Source organism: Poecilia reticulata, linkage group LG22, assembly GCF_000633615.1.
Source record: "Poecilia reticulata strain Guanapo linkage group LG22, Guppy_female_1.0+MT, whole genome shotgun sequence".
Lineage (NCBI taxonomy): Eukaryota > Metazoa > Chordata > Actinopteri > Cyprinodontiformes > Poeciliidae > Poecilia > Poecilia reticulata.
Window position 1 is genome coordinate 7,260,434 of NC_024352.1, and position 18,330 is coordinate 7,278,763.

General features: G+C 40.7%; 1 protein-coding gene across 2 annotated transcripts in view; it reads left to right on the forward strand.

Annotated features, from left to right (window-relative positions):
- Positions 1 to 18,330, forward strand: part of pld1a (phospholipase D1a) — a 35,002-nt gene that overhangs the window by 7,071 nt on the left and 9,601 nt on the right. The window contains exons 2-15 of one of the 2 annotated variants that reach the window (XM_008399211.2): positions 5,967 to 6,183; positions 7,692 to 7,861; positions 7,942 to 8,084; positions 9,515 to 9,626; positions 9,884 to 9,949; positions 10,102 to 10,160; positions 10,287 to 10,379; positions 11,728 to 11,880; positions 12,203 to 12,352; positions 13,776 to 13,859; positions 15,697 to 15,778; positions 16,782 to 16,892; positions 17,065 to 17,250; positions 17,942 to 18,161. In XM_008399211.2, the coding sequence (XP_008397433.1) occupies positions 6,000 to 6,183; positions 7,692 to 7,861; positions 7,942 to 8,084; positions 9,515 to 9,626; positions 9,884 to 9,949; positions 10,102 to 10,160; positions 10,287 to 10,379; positions 11,728 to 11,880; positions 12,203 to 12,352; positions 13,776 to 13,859; positions 15,697 to 15,778; positions 16,782 to 16,892; positions 17,065 to 17,250; positions 17,942 to 18,161 (1,813 nt within the window). In that variant the 5' untranslated portion in view covers positions 5,967 to 5,999. Of the gene's footprint in view, positions 1 to 5,966; positions 6,184 to 7,691; positions 7,862 to 7,941; positions 8,085 to 9,514; positions 9,627 to 9,883; positions 9,950 to 10,101; positions 10,161 to 10,286; positions 10,380 to 11,727; positions 11,881 to 12,202; positions 12,353 to 13,775; positions 13,860 to 15,696; positions 15,779 to 16,781; positions 16,893 to 17,064; positions 17,251 to 17,941; positions 18,162 to 18,330 lie in introns of those variants that run through there. The other variant, XM_017302594.1, reaches the window with a different exon arrangement.

Here is an 18,330-nt window from a genome sequence, read left to right on the forward strand (position 1 = left end):
GAGGGTGAGAAGGGAATTTATATATATATATATATATATATATATATATATATATATATATAAAAAGGCTAATCTATCGGGATTCGAATGGATTATTTGAAATGCTTTTCAGAATGAGCAGACTGATTTGAGATGCCAGAGGTGCAGCAGTGGCTCAACTAACCACTTGTTAAAACCAAGATATGTGGAACATCGTCTCTGAACACACTACATCTAGATAGGCTACAGCAGCAGCAGACCACATGGGGTGGAACTCCCATCAACTACGCAGGAACCTGAGGTCACGGTTAGCTAATTAACCGAAATAGGATTGAACAGATAAGGAAAACGTTTCCCCGTTAGATGAGTCTATGTTTGAAGTGCATGAACACATCTTGAGTCAGTGTTTCATTCTGGTGGTGATGGTACTACGATGTAGTTATTATGTGCCCAGATGTACAGTCTTTAAACATGGCAGCTCACAGAGTAATACCGGTGCCCATTTATGAGCACAGTGTGCCCATCTTCAGTAGGATCACTCACCACGTCACAAAGCTCAAATCATTCCAAGTTAGTTTCTTGAGCATGACGATGAGTTGACTGTACTCCATTGGTCTACAGATCACCTTTAGGATGTGGTGGAAAGAAAAATTAGCATCATGAATCTGCGAACCTGCATGACGATGTCAATTTGGAGAAATATCTCTGAGATATGTATCCTGCACCATGTTGAAATCTCGCCTTACTGCAGCACTGAATTACCAGTATACTATAGCTATAGCTACGTGTGCAATGAACACAAGTGCTTATGTTAATAAAATTAAAATTTTTACTTTTCTGTGTAGCTGGATAGCAAATTAAATATCCGATTCCTGAGCTAATTTCTTCAGGCATATTGCAAAAGTGACCACACTGCTTATGATCAAAGGCTGAATTTCTCTGTTAGTCATGACAAGCAGATTAACAAGTGGCCAATTTCCTTTTCTGTTACACGTCTTCCTCTTTTGCGCTCTTTTCATGCTCCGTTGTCGCTCTCTCACTAATTGACGTTATGAAAAGGCAAATGCACAAAAAGAGAGGCGGACGTTCTGAACTGCTTGTGTTGATATTTATATATAAGCGGTCTGCTCTGTAGCTGCTTGAATTATCGCCATGACAACAGGACAGGAAGCAGGAAGTAGGAGTTCCATCAGAATGGAAGAGGGAGATAATTCTCCTCTCAGGTTGCGTGTTGAAGCCACATATGGTCTCAGTCATTGTTTATGTAAATACATCCAATGTGTTCGTTTGCTTTGCACACCGAAACGATATTTAGCATTCCCGGTCTTTAATTTGTGAATTAAAACCTCTGAGTTTTAAGACGCAAAACTCATAGGTTTTGTGACTCTGAGTTCACAAAACGTCAGAGTCACAGGGTTAGGCTAACCCTAACCCACTCAGTTAATGCATGCATTAACCCACGCATCAACTGAGTGGGTTAATGCTTGAAGTCTTGGTGGAGATAATAAAAACTGCTGCTCAAGTCCTCAGGAATGTGTGATTACATACGCAAAGTTTTCTCAGCGAAACAGACTTTACCGCAATGACACGGCGTTTGAGTTTAATTCATTCTTCTGCGCTGTCGAGCGCAGAAGAATGAAATGTCGAGCTGCAGAGTCAACATGTTTTTGATTACCGCTGTGCAGCATAAGGCAGCCAAACAAAAGAAAATGGCAGAAGGCCTAACAGCATAACACATTGGCCGCATAATACAGAACTAGTGGTAGCAAAGTCTGCAGATCAAGTTGGAGTTCATACAGTGAGGTTTTAAAAAGGCATTTTTACACTGAGTAACAGGAAGCCAGGAGAAAGTTTCTTTTAGAGGCCACAGCTTGGAGACCTATCAAACTAGCATCCTACACAAGGATTTAAAAGCACTCTGTGGTTAGTTAGCCCAATCCATTTGTGATGTAATGATAATCTGTGACCAAAGCTGTGCATTAAAAGACTGACATTTTGGTTGTATTTATATTTAGGGGGGTTTACACACTCATCCAGTGCGTAGTCTCCCTCTCGCACAATGACTGCTTGAGATGTTTTGGGCTGAGAGAGTGTGCATAGAAAATGGAAACAACCAACAGTGGTAGGCATGTTTTCCTACCTGAAAAACTTTATGTTCACAAACAACCCCTCACTGGTCTTGTTACTTAGTCCCAGTCTGTCCTAGCCGTGGTCAGAACTAAGCTGTTTTCTCTTCTATCAGGTGTTTCTTCCCCCAAATGTAAGATTCAAATGATCAAAATATCCTAGAGAAAAAAAGTGTTCCAGACTAAGAAACTCTTATTGATGATTGAGCGCCTGACCTGGTTACTGTCACAGAGCTCTCTTACCTTTTCTGCATAGTATCTATGCTCACTTGCTGTCTCCATTCAAGATAATTTTTTCTAAGAAATGTATAGATTTTCTGCCATTAAAATGTGATATTTAGTCTCTAATATTGCTGAAATTGTTCACACTGATGCTACAATATAGCCTTCTGTAACACATTGTCACAAGTGGTGTTGATAATCCGATATATTTCTAGTCAAATGGATCAATTCAAAAAGGTACAATATTTTCTGGGAACTGTTATTATGACAACATCCCACTTTTAAAAACTATCACGAAAAACTGGAATTGCACTGATGTGCCTTGAATGCAACCTACCAGTGATTTAAGGTGACTGGTTTGACTGTACAAACAAGCTGGATCTTGCTGGCTGGTTGATATTGTTGAACCTTTACCTACTGGTCTAGTGTGTGTATCTCTGGTATTCATCATAAACAGTCTGAAAAAATTGTGTTGGAAGAAGGAAATCCCTCACTTTCACTTAAGAGACCCATATTGTTAAGACCTTAAACAGCTTTTCCAGAGAATTAAGCTGTTGTTAACGTACATAGAAAAGAACTATTCTTACTTTTTATCTACAATAGTATTCCTCTCATGCTTTTATTTTAAAGAAAGCAGCCCAGTCTCAACTACTTCGACAGTTGTGGAAATACGGCATCTCACTTTGTTGTTTTTTTTCCCTTTAGCTGAATAAAATGAAAGCATTCTGAAGTTCAGCATCCAGGGAAAATACAAAATGAAAACACAAGCCTGGACAAGAAAAAATAAACTAATTTGTTACATGTGAAGAGAAACCAGACAATGGTGAAGTGGGGGAAAAAAAAGGAAAGAGAATAGAGGTGATATCGAGGTTATATACACACACACATACACACACAGAGAGAGGTAATGTGTAACTAAGAGCAACTGCAGTATTCACTGTATGAAACACCAGCACTGGGCATGAAACAAGGACAGAAAACATAGTCAGAGTGAAGAACTACAAGGCTAAGGTAAAGCTAGCAGCTAACGCTAACCAGCCAGACTGTTTAGAAAGTAAATGTAACTTTCCATTTTTTTTTTGTAAATTCTGTGCTGTACTGGTTAGAAACAGAACACTTTCAAATTTGAAGAACCGACTCTCCTAGACATCAATGAAATGACTCAACTGTGGAAATGTAATCACACCTTGGTAGCCTTTAAAAAATGTTTTCATCTTTCTGCTGAATCAGGTCTTCACTTTCTTTCCTTTTTCTCTTGTTACTCCCCCCCTGAGACCTGTTCCATCTCTACGCTTTCAAAACGCTCTTTGTGAGGTTTAATAATGGGCCGCAGGAGCACGGGTAGACTTGGGTGACTAATCATTGAGCTCAGGCGGCATTGCACATGAATGGGTGTTCCCTTTGTGTCAGCTTTTTTTCTTTTCTTTTTTTTTTCCTGGAGGCAAAAACGTGGATTACAGCGTGCTAGGATTTTACACATCCTGGCATTTAATGCTCATAGGACTGGAGGATAAAGTTTCGGATAGCTGTGAAAAGATTGTTTGTGAATGAAACCCCATTTAAAGACGGTAAATTGTAACAGAAATCAGCAAACTTCTTCTATTAGGGCAGATAAACTTGACATATCTTTTGTGTTTTAGCTAGAAATACTTTATGTTTTGGTGATTATGACTAAATGAATACACCTGTATTTCAATGATCCCAGATGCAACCATATTAAAAAGGTAAACTTGTTCAATTGCTTGTTAATATATAAAAACTCAGGCAAAAAAGCATAAAAAACTTAAAGCTGGTAAATAAAGTTCAACCTTCCTTTAGGCCTCTTTTTTTTTGTCATTCGCTCTTTTATATCCATTAAACCAGGCCATAGTTTGCACAAAGGTAACATAAGATCAGAGTGATCTTAGAACACAAAGGTATCAGTCAGGGAGGAAGAGTTCTTAAAAATACAGAAAGACAATGACGTTACCAAAACTGGGCTCCTCTCCATAACTGACTAAAAGATAGAAGCTTGTCAAAGAGGCTGCCTAGAAACACTATAGGACTGAAAAAGTACCAGGGATTTCTGCTTAGTACTATTTATGTTCAACAAGGCAACATTATTCTGTGTTCTTTCTATGTCTGGACAAAGGAGTTGAATTTCTTCCAAAGAAAACATCCAGGGCTAGAAATCTGAGGGAATTTCTTTTTCCAGCATTGAGTCAAAGTCTGTTAATTTTTTTGGAAAGTTTTTCTGTGGGTTTTCATAAAAATGGCTGTGGACAACAAATGTCTTCATAGCTTGAGAGGTCACTTGCAGATGTCGCCTGCAGACAGATTCCTATAAATTAGACAGAAATCTGAAACTTTTTCGTTTTATTTTCCTTTGACAGATTTGTTTGTGTTCCAACTGAGGTGTGCAGACATCCTTTTGAAAAATATTTATAATGATCCAAAAACACTCAAACTCACATTATAGGGTTGTGTGCCGTGGCGGCTTCTGATATGGGCGACGTGGGCAACCGCCCAGGGCGGCATTTTGTGGGGGCGTGGCATGAAAGTTTAATTTCTTATATATTCAATGTTTGATATTAAAGCTCTATTGGAGAGAATGTGGTACAAGATACTACAGATTTTGATGTCATGAATGAGTTAATTTGAAGTCACTGGACATTTTAGAGCACTCATGTGTCAGCTATTAGAGACTGAAGTATGGGAATTGGAGCTCAGGAAAATATTTATATAAAGCAAATTTTTACTAAATACTGAATGACACAGACACAGATCACCATCACACCAACACTCACACCCATTCCCACAACACCTCCCACCACCGCCACCTGAGGGGGCGGGTCACCCAGGGCGCCCAACAGGCTGACTTTTCTTAGCAGCTGCAATTATGTCACCAGTGTGTTAGTTTGGCTGCTGACTCTGTGGCAACAAAGCCACTAACATTTTATGATAAGCATAGAGGGACAGCTTGTTGTGAAAATAACAGGTCTCAGAACCAACAGGAAGAATGTATGTTAGAAAAGACGTCCATTTGGAAGGAAGTTTTTCGAACGGAAGCTCTTGGACGAGCACCAGCAAACGTCGGACCAATGATTTTATTCATAAGCTCGATTCTGTTTTGTTGAAATTATGTGCTCGATAAGTAGATATTGAGCGTTTTGACGAGAGAATCACCAGATGTGTGACGCACTTCATTTGATTTAATGTAATCCATCTTCATCTTATCAGCTTCAGCCTTTATGATTTATCTGCACCAGAGGTAACGATGATAAAACTGATCACACCTTATTTTTTTCCGCCCATCAATCTAGGAATCATTTATTTAATACATTAGCCATTTCAGCAGAACAAACATATTTAACTAACCAGTTTATACTGAATGGATCACTCTTATGGTAATCTTATCGTAGTTGTGTGAGTGGTGCATGAATCCTTCTTTACGCATGTTTGTCAGAGGTCCTGCATATTTCTGCTAGTTTTCCGACTCAAAATAGAACGGCTGGGTTTAGAATGAGGTCGCAAAGGTCAAAAGTCAAATAACTGTCCCTCCCATGTGGGAGTGTGGACTCCAGGAAGTGGATCCACCGATCTCTAATTCATGAATCAACGAATGACTCAAATGTCATAATCGTCTCCTCTCTCCCACAGGTGCGCCCTGCTCTGGGGTCCAACTGCTAAGCTATGCTTGACAAGGCTCAGCCTACTGCCAGTAACCTCAACCTGGTGAACTCTGAAGTTTCGGAGACCTCAGCAGCTTCGGACACACTTGACGGTATCGACATGGCCGACCTCGTGGAAAGCCTGGATGCCAGAGAGCTGGACCTCGAGGAGGGAGAGGAGCTAGACTATGACGGGAACTACTTGGGTGTGTGTCGCCTCGTTTCTCGCAAGGGAAAGAGTCAAATGTAACACATTGACTCTTCTAAATGTCTGTAAAATACCAAAGCGAGATTAATCTGGAAAATGAAACGCAATAGGCCACATTCAATCTAGTTGAGGAGCAGGTTTGAAGGTGTGGACTGCTCCTTCATAAACTTTTTATTCACTTGGAAAAATTCTTGTACCTCTCTTAGAGTTTGTTACGTCACAACCACGGGCTCCAGAACGACTGAAAATCCCCAGCAACATATTTAACAATGGGGAAGCAAACATTTGTTTCTTCTTCTTCATTTTTTGACTTAAAGATATATGATTACTCCCTCCAGTTCCAGAAATTCACAAGCGTTGTGTTATTGCTCAATGTACATTTTCTTGTTACCAGCAATCCAAAAATAATTATTAGAATTAATTACCTAATATTTATCCCCTCACCACTCCTTCATGACTTGTCCACCTCACCTCACCACAAGGCTGATGTGTTTTTTTTTTTACGTTGCTTCATCTCAACGTAATCTATTTACTCAGACAGTTTAGTCAGACAGGAAGAGAAAGGCGGGATGAAAACCATCTGAATCAGCTTTTTAGGCTTTGTAATATAACCTCTCTCACACCGTAAATCATTTGAGGCGCAGTAGTGGAGGCTGTGGCTTGACTACACCAGCGCCGTGGGAACTGCTGCAGGTGATGAATGTCTCCATCCCTCACAGACTCCCACTGATTATTTCTAAACCAAATATAGCTGCAAGTTCTTATTTAATGTGTACAGAATCAGCAGGTCAGTGTGAAGAAGTACTACGCTCACTTAGAGGAAAAGAAAGAAATATTGACTGAATTTGAAATATCGACAAGGATAAAATCAAAATGATGAGGAAAAACACGCCACAATGTTACGACAATATAAATATTATCATAAAGAAAAGGCGCAATGTCGAAAATAAGTTCTTTTTTTATTAAATGATAAAATTACAAGATGATTTACACACGGCATGGCTACTGGGTGTCTTTGCGGCAACATAATTTTGACTCTATTATTGAATTGCTCTTTTCTTTTTGCTCCTTTAATTAACAGGACAAAGCATTCGGGCATTTATAGACACTCTCCATTCAGTCCGACTGAGCTCCAGCTGTTTTTCTTTTGAAGAATGGGCAGAAATGTATGCTTCTTCATGTGCAAAGCTGCTTTGCTTGAAACACAAACCCCAAAAGACAACCAGCTTCTGCAGCTTTATTTCTAGAATAACATTCACTTCCAGAAATGTGTTTAGATCTATTGAATGAAATCGACTGAGGTTTGTGGTTGTAATGTGACAAAATATCAAAACGCAGAGGTAGATACCGCAGTCTTTCCTATACGCCAAACGCAGTAAAATCGTGGACAAAAGCAGACTTTCTTAGAAATGCAGCCTGCCATGATTGACTCCCACACACAAACACACAAAAACAACACCCACATCTTCATTAATATTTACCATCTGTTTTGGTTTTCACTCGTAGGAGACTGCCGCATCCCGTTTTCAGCTGTGTACGCCACCGTGGGCTTTAAGGAGGCCAGTGCGAAGGTCTACCTCCCCACTGTGCCAATTACCGCCAAGATCCTAGAGGTGGAGCGGTTCACCACGGCACAGGACCGCTTCAACTTGTCGCAGCAGAGGAGCGTCAACAAGGTACTCTGCTGCACCAGTCAGCGCTTTACGATCTGAAACGAAACGTTCTTCCGTTTGCGCCTAACTGCGTGTGTCCGCAGTCCCTGCCGGCCGTGTTTAAGATCGAGATGAAGCACGGAGAGTTTACCTGGGTGGTCAAGAGGAAGGAGAAACATTTCCTGGAGCTGCACAGAGAGCTGAGGACGTACAAAACCCTCATTAGGATACCGCTGCCGTCACGCAGGTTTGTAGCAGAAACGTCGTAGCAGACGCCGCCCAGGCCCCCGCGCTCAGACACGTACTGTTTCGTATGCAAAACCCAAACAAATGACGCATTTAGCGCATTTGCTTACGACCAGCGTCGATCTGATGCTTCATTCAAATAATAATAAAAATTAAATAAAAACACAACATAGCAAATCTTTCATTTCAGATAGATTACATGGTCTAGACTGTGACGCTTTTCAACTCACTCATCGGTGACGTTCTAGAAGCTACATTTCCAGTTTTCCTAGGCAGGAACAGATATTTTGTCCCCACAAGAATCACTGCAGGACAGCCTCGTTTTTTTGTTTGTTTTTTTTTTCCTAAGTAAATATATCTAACTCGACACATACTGCAATATCATTTCTTTCTTCCTTCCTCCGGCTAGAGGAAGGAAGTGTCAGGCCAACGCTGGTGTATTTCCTTTTTGTTTTGATGCGACTCATTGATAGTTTAACTTGCAAAGCGGTTCCTGCGAAACTATTGTGGGAATAAAATCATAGAACTTTGTTTTCATTGTTCCAAGCACACATTTGATATTCTGTAATAGTGTTTGCAGGACTGAACAAAAATACACCAGATTTTTCAATGACTAAGCTGTGCAGAATATCCTTATGGGGGGAAACTAACATAAAATCCAGGTTCTATTGGTGACCCTGATGTGATGCCTAAGTGTGAACGGGGAGATTAATAAAAACTAAATTAGTATTTGCATAGTCATAGTTCTCCTATTCATATTCGTCATACTGTTTACGCTATGCGGGAGCTCAGAATTGATGTTGAAGTTGCTTGATTCGTGTCAGAGCAACGCTGCTCTTGTGAGCGAGCCACGAACACAAAGATAAGACTGGAAAAACAGGAACAGGCATTTTGCACAAGTGACACACAATTGTAAAATTGTATTTTCACAAAAAAATAACTACACTTAGCTTACAATCCATATTATTTGGTTATGTAAATTTCTCCTGCAGTGTGTATTCCGTAAAAAGTCACCATCTGTGACATTATTATTTTAGTTCTGTACTTACATCTCGTATGATGCGATGAGCTTTCAACTTCCTAACTGTCAGCACTTTAGTTGAAAGTGCTTTTTGTCATCATTTTGACCTTGCGCAAACAAGGCGGCCACATAATACGAGTCAACATGACGTTAGCGACTGCTCCGTTTTTATTAGCGCCAAGAAATTCTTGCCGACTCACAGCTGTAGCTTATCCTTTCCATCGTTTTGATCATTTGCCTTTCTAAAACTACCCGTGACGGAGCTTGTTTTCATGTGTGGGCCACCACAGAAAACCTTCCCACCCTGTCGCTTTCTGTTTCTGCGAAAACCCATTTGACTGTGTGATTTTATGAATACTCTCTCTGTACAAGTGCATTTAAATTTTGGAATTTAATCTTCTCCCTCCCAGCCACACAGTGAGGAGAAAGACGGTGAGGAAGAGCGAGGTGAGGGAGATGCCTTCCTTGCCCCGGGGGGGAGGAGATGAGCTGGCCAGAGATGAGCAGGTCTCCAGCAGGAGAGTGAGTTGGCTTTCTTCCGACTGGGGCCTCCTCTTTGGTGGTGGAGAGTAGATTTAATATTTGAGTTATTGCACGATGCTCTCTGTGTGCTCTTTTTGTTGCCATGGCACTGAACTCCATGCCAACTTATGTTTTTTTTTTGTTCTTTTTTCCCCCCAAGCTCTCTCTGACAATGTGTTTGCGTGTGTTGGTGGTTATATACATAGATTTTGTCGTTAGAGCCACTGTGATGCAATGTAGCGCATGTGTTTCTATAGAGACAGTTGGAGGACTACATAAACACGCTTCTGAAGATGGCCATGTATCGGAAATATCACCACACTGTGAGCAACTAATAAATATTTTTTCACCATTTTTTATTCTGTCATGTTTATATGATTTTAATATTCGGCCCACATTAAATATTTCCATGTCAGTATTAACTACCAAACTCCCAGCATTAAACCTCCTGCTTTGTCTTCCTTTGTGTTCTCAGATGGAGTTTATTGATGTTAGCCAGATGTCTTTTATACATGACTTGGGTCCCAAAGGACTGTAGGTTTTATTTAATTTTTTTCCCCATTTTGACTGTTTCTCCTAATAAATAAAGATTCTTATAACCAGTGCTGAGCTTGTTTTTACATTTGTTTTCTTATTTTCTCGTCATTTTACATCAAACAGGGAAGGCATGATCTACAAGCGTTCCGGCGGACATCGCATCCCAGGAATGAACTGCTGCGGTCAGGGTCAGGCCTGCTATCGCTGGTCAAAACGGTGCGTCCCAGCTGCTCCGTCCACTTCATCCATGCTTGTTTTCAAGTTTATGTCAAATCTTTTGCCACCTTTTTTTTTTTTTTTTTCCACACAAAAAAAATTTAAAATCTGTAATGTCTGAGGCTTTACCATCATGATTTGTGAAGGTTACGGTGGACCCAAATGCAGACAGGCTGAGGCGTCGAGTAGATGGTGATAAATTTGATAAAAAAAAACAAAAACAAAAAAAATTTGAATTTACAAGATCTTACATACAGCCAGGATGACAAATAAAGGAGGAACAAAAAAAAAAAAAAAACGGGAACAAGGAGGAGCATGGCGGGATCTAACAGGAGGAACCAGAGAGGAGCGAAAGCAAGAGAGGTGGACAAGAACTAGGAGGGTGAATGATGGAACAAAAGACTGGAGCTGATTATCTAACAGGTTGCAGGTGTAGAGGGAGAGAGAGCGAGGGAGCGTGCACAAGCAGGGGAACTAGGAAAATGAACCTGTCATAATGAACTACTAAGCAGAAAGAATAAATGAACAAGCCAGAAAAGGATTGAGCTATAGTGAAACAGAAACCAGGCTGATCCAATAAAGCAGATAACAAATCATAACTACAAACACAGAAAACCAAAAAAACAAAAACAATTCGCAGGACCCTGACATGTACATGACACATTAAGAGATTTTTATCAGCTGTTTGAAGAAAATACGTAGTACAGTTATTATCCTCCAGAAATTCAATAATGCAGCATTCATTTGACATCCTCCTGGCAAAGGATTTGGACATTTTTGCAAGAGACGTTTTATTTGTGGGGGGTTTTTTTTGTAGGATTTTCACACATTTATCAATTTTCATAAATATATGTTAAGCTAGTTTGAGGGGCTGCAGGTTAGGGGAGTTCTGTTATGCTCATTAAAAAAATTCTTGCAATGCAAAAAGATATATAATTAAAAAATGACTTTTCTTTAATCTGCTGAAAAAAATACATTTTGAGCATGTTTACACACAGGTGAGAAGAAAAATCATGAGCTCCACAGACTCTAGATCTTTTTTGTTTTTCCCCCACAAGCTTTGATGTTTATTCCTTCATCCCATCTAAACTACCATCAAGCCATTTTCGAATGTTGTTTTTCTAAAGACAACAAATCCACTCAAAAATCCCACACACTGGAAGCGCTCGGCCAAGCCACCTACATCCTGATGCACACTGATGGTTTTCCTTCCCACACCCTTCTCTTTAAGACGAGGAGCCAAAGAAGCGCCTCTTCTCCGAGAGTCGGCAGAGAGCCGTAGCAGTTAATGCGGACGCGGGAGGTTGTTGATGACGATGTTGACAACAACTAAACATGTGTTCTGCAGCTGGCTGGTGGTCAAAGACTCGTTCTTGCTGTACATGAAGCCAGACTCCGGGGCGATCTCCTTCGTCTTGCTGGTGGACAAAGAGTTCAGCATCAAGATGGACTCCAAAGAGACGGAGACCCAACATGGAGTCCGCATTGACAGCCTTTCCAGGTTGGGTTTCTGCACTTTTTGTGCGCACATGTGGTCGACTGAACGTTTGAGCTTCATTGCGTTTCTCCATGTTGTGAAAATAATAGCAATATGTCTGTGGCCACAGAATAAATAGTGGTTAAAGTGATTCCTTCTACAGTGTACTTTTTTTTTTCCCCAAAGAAACAGCTTAAAACAAAATCAAGCACAGATTTAATATCCTAAACCTTTAATATCTTCAATATCCTAAAGATGATTTTGTTTTCATAAACGGATGAAACTTTTGCCTCCAAACTGTAACCTCCAACATACTAAACAACATCCGTGTGTCTTCTGCCGGCAGGACGCTTGTGTTTAAGTGCAGCAGCTACAGACACGCGCGCTGGTGGGGTCAGAGCATCGAGAGCTTCGTGCGGAGTCACGGGAAGGCCTTCCTCCGAGACCACCGCTTCGGGTCGTTTGCACAGGAACAGGAAAACGTCCCTGCCAAATGGTAACCGCACCGGGAGGACAGAAAAATTGATGGGGTCATCACCGATGTGTGGGTGTGTAAATACAAACAGCAAAAGGTTTTACTCAGTTTCAAAGCCGATCGCTTTGAAACCTCGAAATTGGTGCTTGAAAGAAATATTTTGATTAATTTCTTTGACGCTTCCTGTTTTTTTTTTTTACAGCACCCTCCAGTACTTATTGGCATCCCTGGAAATGAATGCACCTTTAATTACAGAAATATGATCTCTCGTGAAAGATGGTACAGTGAAGCAAACTCCACGTTTGTGCTTGTGATGATAGAGCAGAAAATATGGCGTCCAAGAAACCAGTTCGGACGCAGACAGCGTCTACTAGTTTCTTGGAGATCTGTCGACTCCAGAGACGGCAGGCTTCGATCCTCCGAGCATCTAAATAGCGAGTAGTGCAGATTTATTTTACGTCCTTTGCCATCCTCCCAGTTTAGAAAATCTGGAGTTCTTGCCCTGCCTACTTTAAAACTCTGCGGTAAACTTTTAGACTGTTTCTCAGGGGGCAGATGTCGGGTTTAGAAAAGCGGCTTGTTTTTTCTGACTTCCTGATTTCTGAAAATAGACGACTCTGACCCTCCTCCACTGTAACACAACATGAAAAGCAGTTTAAGTCAGGAGCTTCTTCAGGTCTGCTGCAGTCACAGACTGCAGCTGGAAATCCTTCCTTCAAACAGCCACATCTATCTGTAATGAAGAATTTTGAAGGGTGGTGGGAGAAATGGGCCTTTGTGTCTTATGTTTGACATCAACAGGAAGTCAAACATAAGACACAAAGGCCCATTTCTCTGTGGGGCAATGAGGTATGTGTCAACTCATTGCCCCACAGCTTTACAACGCGTGAATACATTTATACCCACATGGTAAAATAAATGTAACTGTGCTATTTGCAAGAATGCAGGGGTCAGAATAAATAAGACATCTTCTCCACCTTCTTCTGCAAGTGTTTCTCTGGTTACTATGGAAATGCTCGCGAGGACTGAGTAGTCAAATCTCTGTTCTGGCCGCATGGCAATTTCTTCCTTCTTTATTTGCATTCTCCCCCCCCATCAGCTGGTAGATTATACGCTGCATCATGTACAGGATGTGGACCAGCTAATAAATTATATTTAGGCTCATGCAAAAGTGGTAGATAAAGAACAGTTCGGTCATGATGACACAGGTTTGTGGTTTATAATGTGAAATAACATGGAGGAAAGAGAACTGAAAAATCGTTTGTCGCGTCTAAAATTCAGCTGAAGACTGAAGTTGTGATCACACCGTAAGCTCTAAGAAAACAGAAGCAGCTTCTCCTCTATCTGCTGCATTCTGCAGTGCGTGCATCGAAACGCTGAGAGTAAACGGCGCGTCTGATTTCAGGAGATGCAGAGTGTAACAGCAAAAACCGTGTCTGCGCAGGTACGTGAACGGGAAGACGTACATGGAGGACGTGGCCGATGCTTTGGAGGAGGCTAAAGAAGAAATCTTTATCACAGACTGGTGGTGAGTTTCTCTGTCCTCGCTGCGTTTAACGGGGTGTTGCATCAAGGTTCAAAGTGTCAGATTACCTCTGCAAAAATCTCAGTATAACTCCAGATTTTTATTTATTTTTTCAGAATTGATGTAATTGACAATATACAAGAGTTGGAAATAAAAAAATATATATATATATATACATACGTTCTGTTATTATTCTTGTTTTCCTCCAAACTTTGACTTATCACAGATTGTATTTTTTTAATAGCTTACGTTTGATTTCATTTTGCCACTCATGTTTTAAAACTTGCCTATTTTGGTAAAGTGTAATGGATCAGCTCAATTCAGTTGGCTACATCCACCATGACATAACGCAACTTTGACTTTAAAAACATTTTAGATGAGTTCTGATGTTATAGGGTTATAAAAAAAAGTTGAAATAGTAAATGTAAAACTGAACTGGAGTGAAAGATACCATCCAAAGTTTTCTGCAAAAAAAACAAATTCCTTTGGATGTAGCTTCTCCTCTACAGAACAAGCAAGTTTTTCTGGTTTCTTTTGCTGTTTTGTCTGGATAAAAATGCTCTCTGCAGAAACATATTTTTACATTCACATTGAACACCTTATAATTCAGGTAATCAAGATTCTGTGCCAAGATCTACATAAAAGTTGCTCCTTCAACACTACAAGCATAACACGCTGAGTTGTGCCCCTTGTGATGTCACGAACCCAAATACACTTCAGAATATTCGGAGGGATTGTTTTTGCGTTGGCTTTATAAAGATTGTTTCATTTTTTTGTGAAATCCGGCTGTTTAAAACCACACTTCATTATCCAGCTCCGTTTTTATCGTCGGTGCACTTTTGTTAGGAAGAGAACATATGGACCTATAGATCCAGCATCTTTGAAACACGCACATTTTTAAAACGTGACATCTGGGATGTGATTATATAGACACGCGTAGAGATCTACGTCAACTTTATGCAAAGCATCCACGTGTCTCACTGTCCCGTTTTAAGACTTGTGCAACTCACCCTGACATACAGCCCAGCTTGTGTTTGTGCTGCCCGCATGCATTCAGAGGATGTAACCGGCTTTAAATTGTTCCAGCTCCTGACGGCATGTTGGAACGGTTTTATTGCCTTGTTTTCACTCACCTGTCACTCCGCTACCGCAGATCGAGAGGACAGCCTGGCACTGCGTACTGGCCAGCGAAGCACGTTTCCTTGCACATTAGTTTACGTCTCAGCCATTGAGTCCCGAGGCCTTGCCAGAGAGCCGCGACGTTGTTCTGGCTCTAATTACAGCCCGAAACCAAGAATAGAAAATCCGCCCACTGTCTCCATATCCGTTTGCCCATCTGCTGGACCCCTTTATCTCTGTCATTTCATAATTTGCTATCTCACGCTTAGCTTTTTTTTTTTTTTTTTTTTTTTTTTGCATTTGTTCAGCACGTCATATATGCATATGGTTTAGCCACTCCATATGCATATTGTAAATACTTGGTTTTGCAGGTGCAAGAACTTATTTGGTGTTTTGCTTTACGCGCTTATTCTCAGGGAGAGATGGGGAGAAATGTTTTGCGCCGCTGAAATCCCAGCGTTCCAAAGCTGTAATCACCGGGCTTAGGCTCTTTACCAATGAGGTGTTAGCCAGTGTAACATGAGCTGGATGCCAGTGTGATTGGCTCATACGACTGCATCGTGTCATGTCTGTTATACTCTAGACAGCAAAATAAATATAAGTCAATCAGATCGAGGTTTTGTTTTCTACTACGATTGTATACCAGTAATGATATTTACTCACCTGTTTGTCCTTCTCTGTGTTTTTCTGTTTTTTTTTTTGTTTGTTTTTTTTTGGTCAGGTTGAGTCCGGAGATCTTCCTGAAGAGACCTGTTGTAGAAGGAAACAGATGGAGGCTGGACTGCATCCTCAAACGCAAAGCAGTAAGCAGGCACTGCGTGAACAATGATTATAGTGGAGCGACTCACCTTACAGTGCAAGGAGCTGATTGACTTTTTAGGCCAAATGCTGATTTCTGTGGAATCTGTGTTCATAAATAAAATATATCACGCAAATGAATATAATTTTTCTTGAGTTAAAAGAGTCATTATGCATTTGTGTGGCTGGTAGTATTGAAAGAAAAAAAGGAAAAAAAGCATTTTATTGTGATTTTATTTGACAGACCAATATAAAATGGCACAGAATTGTGAAGTGGAAAGAAAATCACGGACAGTTGTTAAAATTGTTGAATTTTTAATTCAGCCACCCTTGATCAATAGTTTGTAGAGCCACGTTTTACCGCAGTTTTTTGCCCCATAAGCGCCTTGTTTTTATTTCCATCCATCATCACATCAGCTCTGATTTTCTGTATCTGTCCCCAAGGAAGAAAACTATCTCCACATCATGACACTGCCACCACCATGTTCAGTCATAGGGATTGTGTGTTTGGCCTGTTCAATTTCTGACACACAAAGCAATTTGTGAGTCGGCAAAAAAAAAAGTAATCTGTTTTACGTTTATTGTACCATCTACACGTCTTGTGGCAAATTGCTAAATTTGCCACAGCCTCATCGCTGACCTCTCTGCTCTGTTCCTCAGTCTTCATGATGCTCTTTAGTTATCGTTGTCAAACAAAACCTCTCAGGGCTTAAACAGAACAGCTAACTTTATCCTAATATTATACTATACACAGGTTGACACTTTAATGAAAAAAAACAAAGATCTCTTTGTTCTTCCACCTCACATTTGTATTGGTATAACAACTCAAATGTCCATAAAATCCCATTTACATATATTGGAGTTTTACAAAACGTGGAAAAGTATCAGGAAGCATAAATACTTATGCAAGATATTCTATCTAACAGAGTATTCTTGACATTTGAATGAATACATGTGCAAGATCCCCATCTTCTTTTTTTTTTTTTTTTTTTTTTTTTGCATTCACAGCAACAGGGAGTACGGATCTTTGTGATGCTGTACAAGGAGGTGGAGCTCGCCCTGGGCATCAACTCGGGCTACAGCAAAAGGACCCTCATGCACCTGCATCCCAACATCAAGGTTAGTGGCCAGCGGTTGTCTGTTTTATCGAACGGCAAAAAAATAAATAAAAAATTTCGAGCTGGATCATGTGAAGAAATCTAATGCGGCGTAAACTAAAATCATACACATTGTTCTTGATGCCCCAGTTGTCTCGATCTAGAAGAGCGACAAGTGTCTGTTTGTGTCCCAGGTTATGCGGCATCCAGACCACGTCTCTTCGTCCGTGTACCTGTGGGCCCATCATGAGAAGATTGTGGTTATTGACCAATCGGTGGCTTTTGTGGGCGGCATCGACTTGGCTTATGGACGATGGGACGACAAAGAGCATCGGCTGACAGACGTGGGCAGCGTGACGCGCTCTGTGGCTCTCGAGCAGGTCTGCCTATTAAATATCCCATGAGTTTTGTTTTCATTTACATGCTGCCAATAATCTTCTTTTTGTTTCAGATAGAGGTTGAAAATGGTAAGACGGATAATAGTAGCTGTATTTAAACAGACGATGTGAAGTGCAGATTAATATTTAATTATATTACTCTTAAAAAAAATAAAAAAAAAGCATGGTGAAGTAAAAATACTCCTAAATGTTCCTTGTTTCCAAAATGTCACACAAATAAATAGAAAATGTAACCAGTCCCTACCCACGTCTGTCCATGCGACAAACGTTAGCAGGAAAAAGGTTTGCTAAGGTTAACCATTAGCCGAACGGGCTTCCCCATTCTACTCAGCAGTTGTATATATATATATATATATATATATAATTATTTTTTTTTAATGAAAAGCTTCCATGTTTTTCCAAGATAAAGTGAGGTGATCAAGAATACTAAATCTTCATTGTTGCAGACTTGCCAAAACACACGAGGGGTTTTATCTTGATCCAGTGTTTAGATTTCCGACCGCCTGGCGCTGTGGTGCCTAGCACGGCTGTATTTATCAGTACGACTACGAGAGCCGTAATGCTCACTGAAGAACTGAATCTCTAAACAGTTTTATCTGGGAAATGTCAAACAGTTGGACATTTTATTTTTATTTATTTAAAAAAAAAATCTTCATTCTGTACTTGTTTGCAGGCCAGCGCCAGCGCCAGCCCTCCCTCCTCTGATAAGGGTGTGTCTGCTGTTCACGACGTACCGCAGAGCAACGGGCGCGGGACGCCGCCTCCCGACGCCGCCGACTTGACCAAGCTGAAGGGCGTTGGCCGCAGCAGGATGGTCCGATTCAGCCTGTACAGACACCTGCAAAAGCACACTCTGCAGCACGTGGACAGCGTCAGCAGCGCGGACAGCTCAGGTGTGAAAACCAACACTCTTGTTTTGCTTTCGCTTTGACACAATGATGTACTAATTCCACATCTCGCATTGCTGTGTGAGAGAACGAAAGCCGCATGCGGTTTCTGTTTGTTTTCGATGAAGGTGTTGTTAGGAATGTGTGAATCAGCACTTTTTACTGATGCATGTTT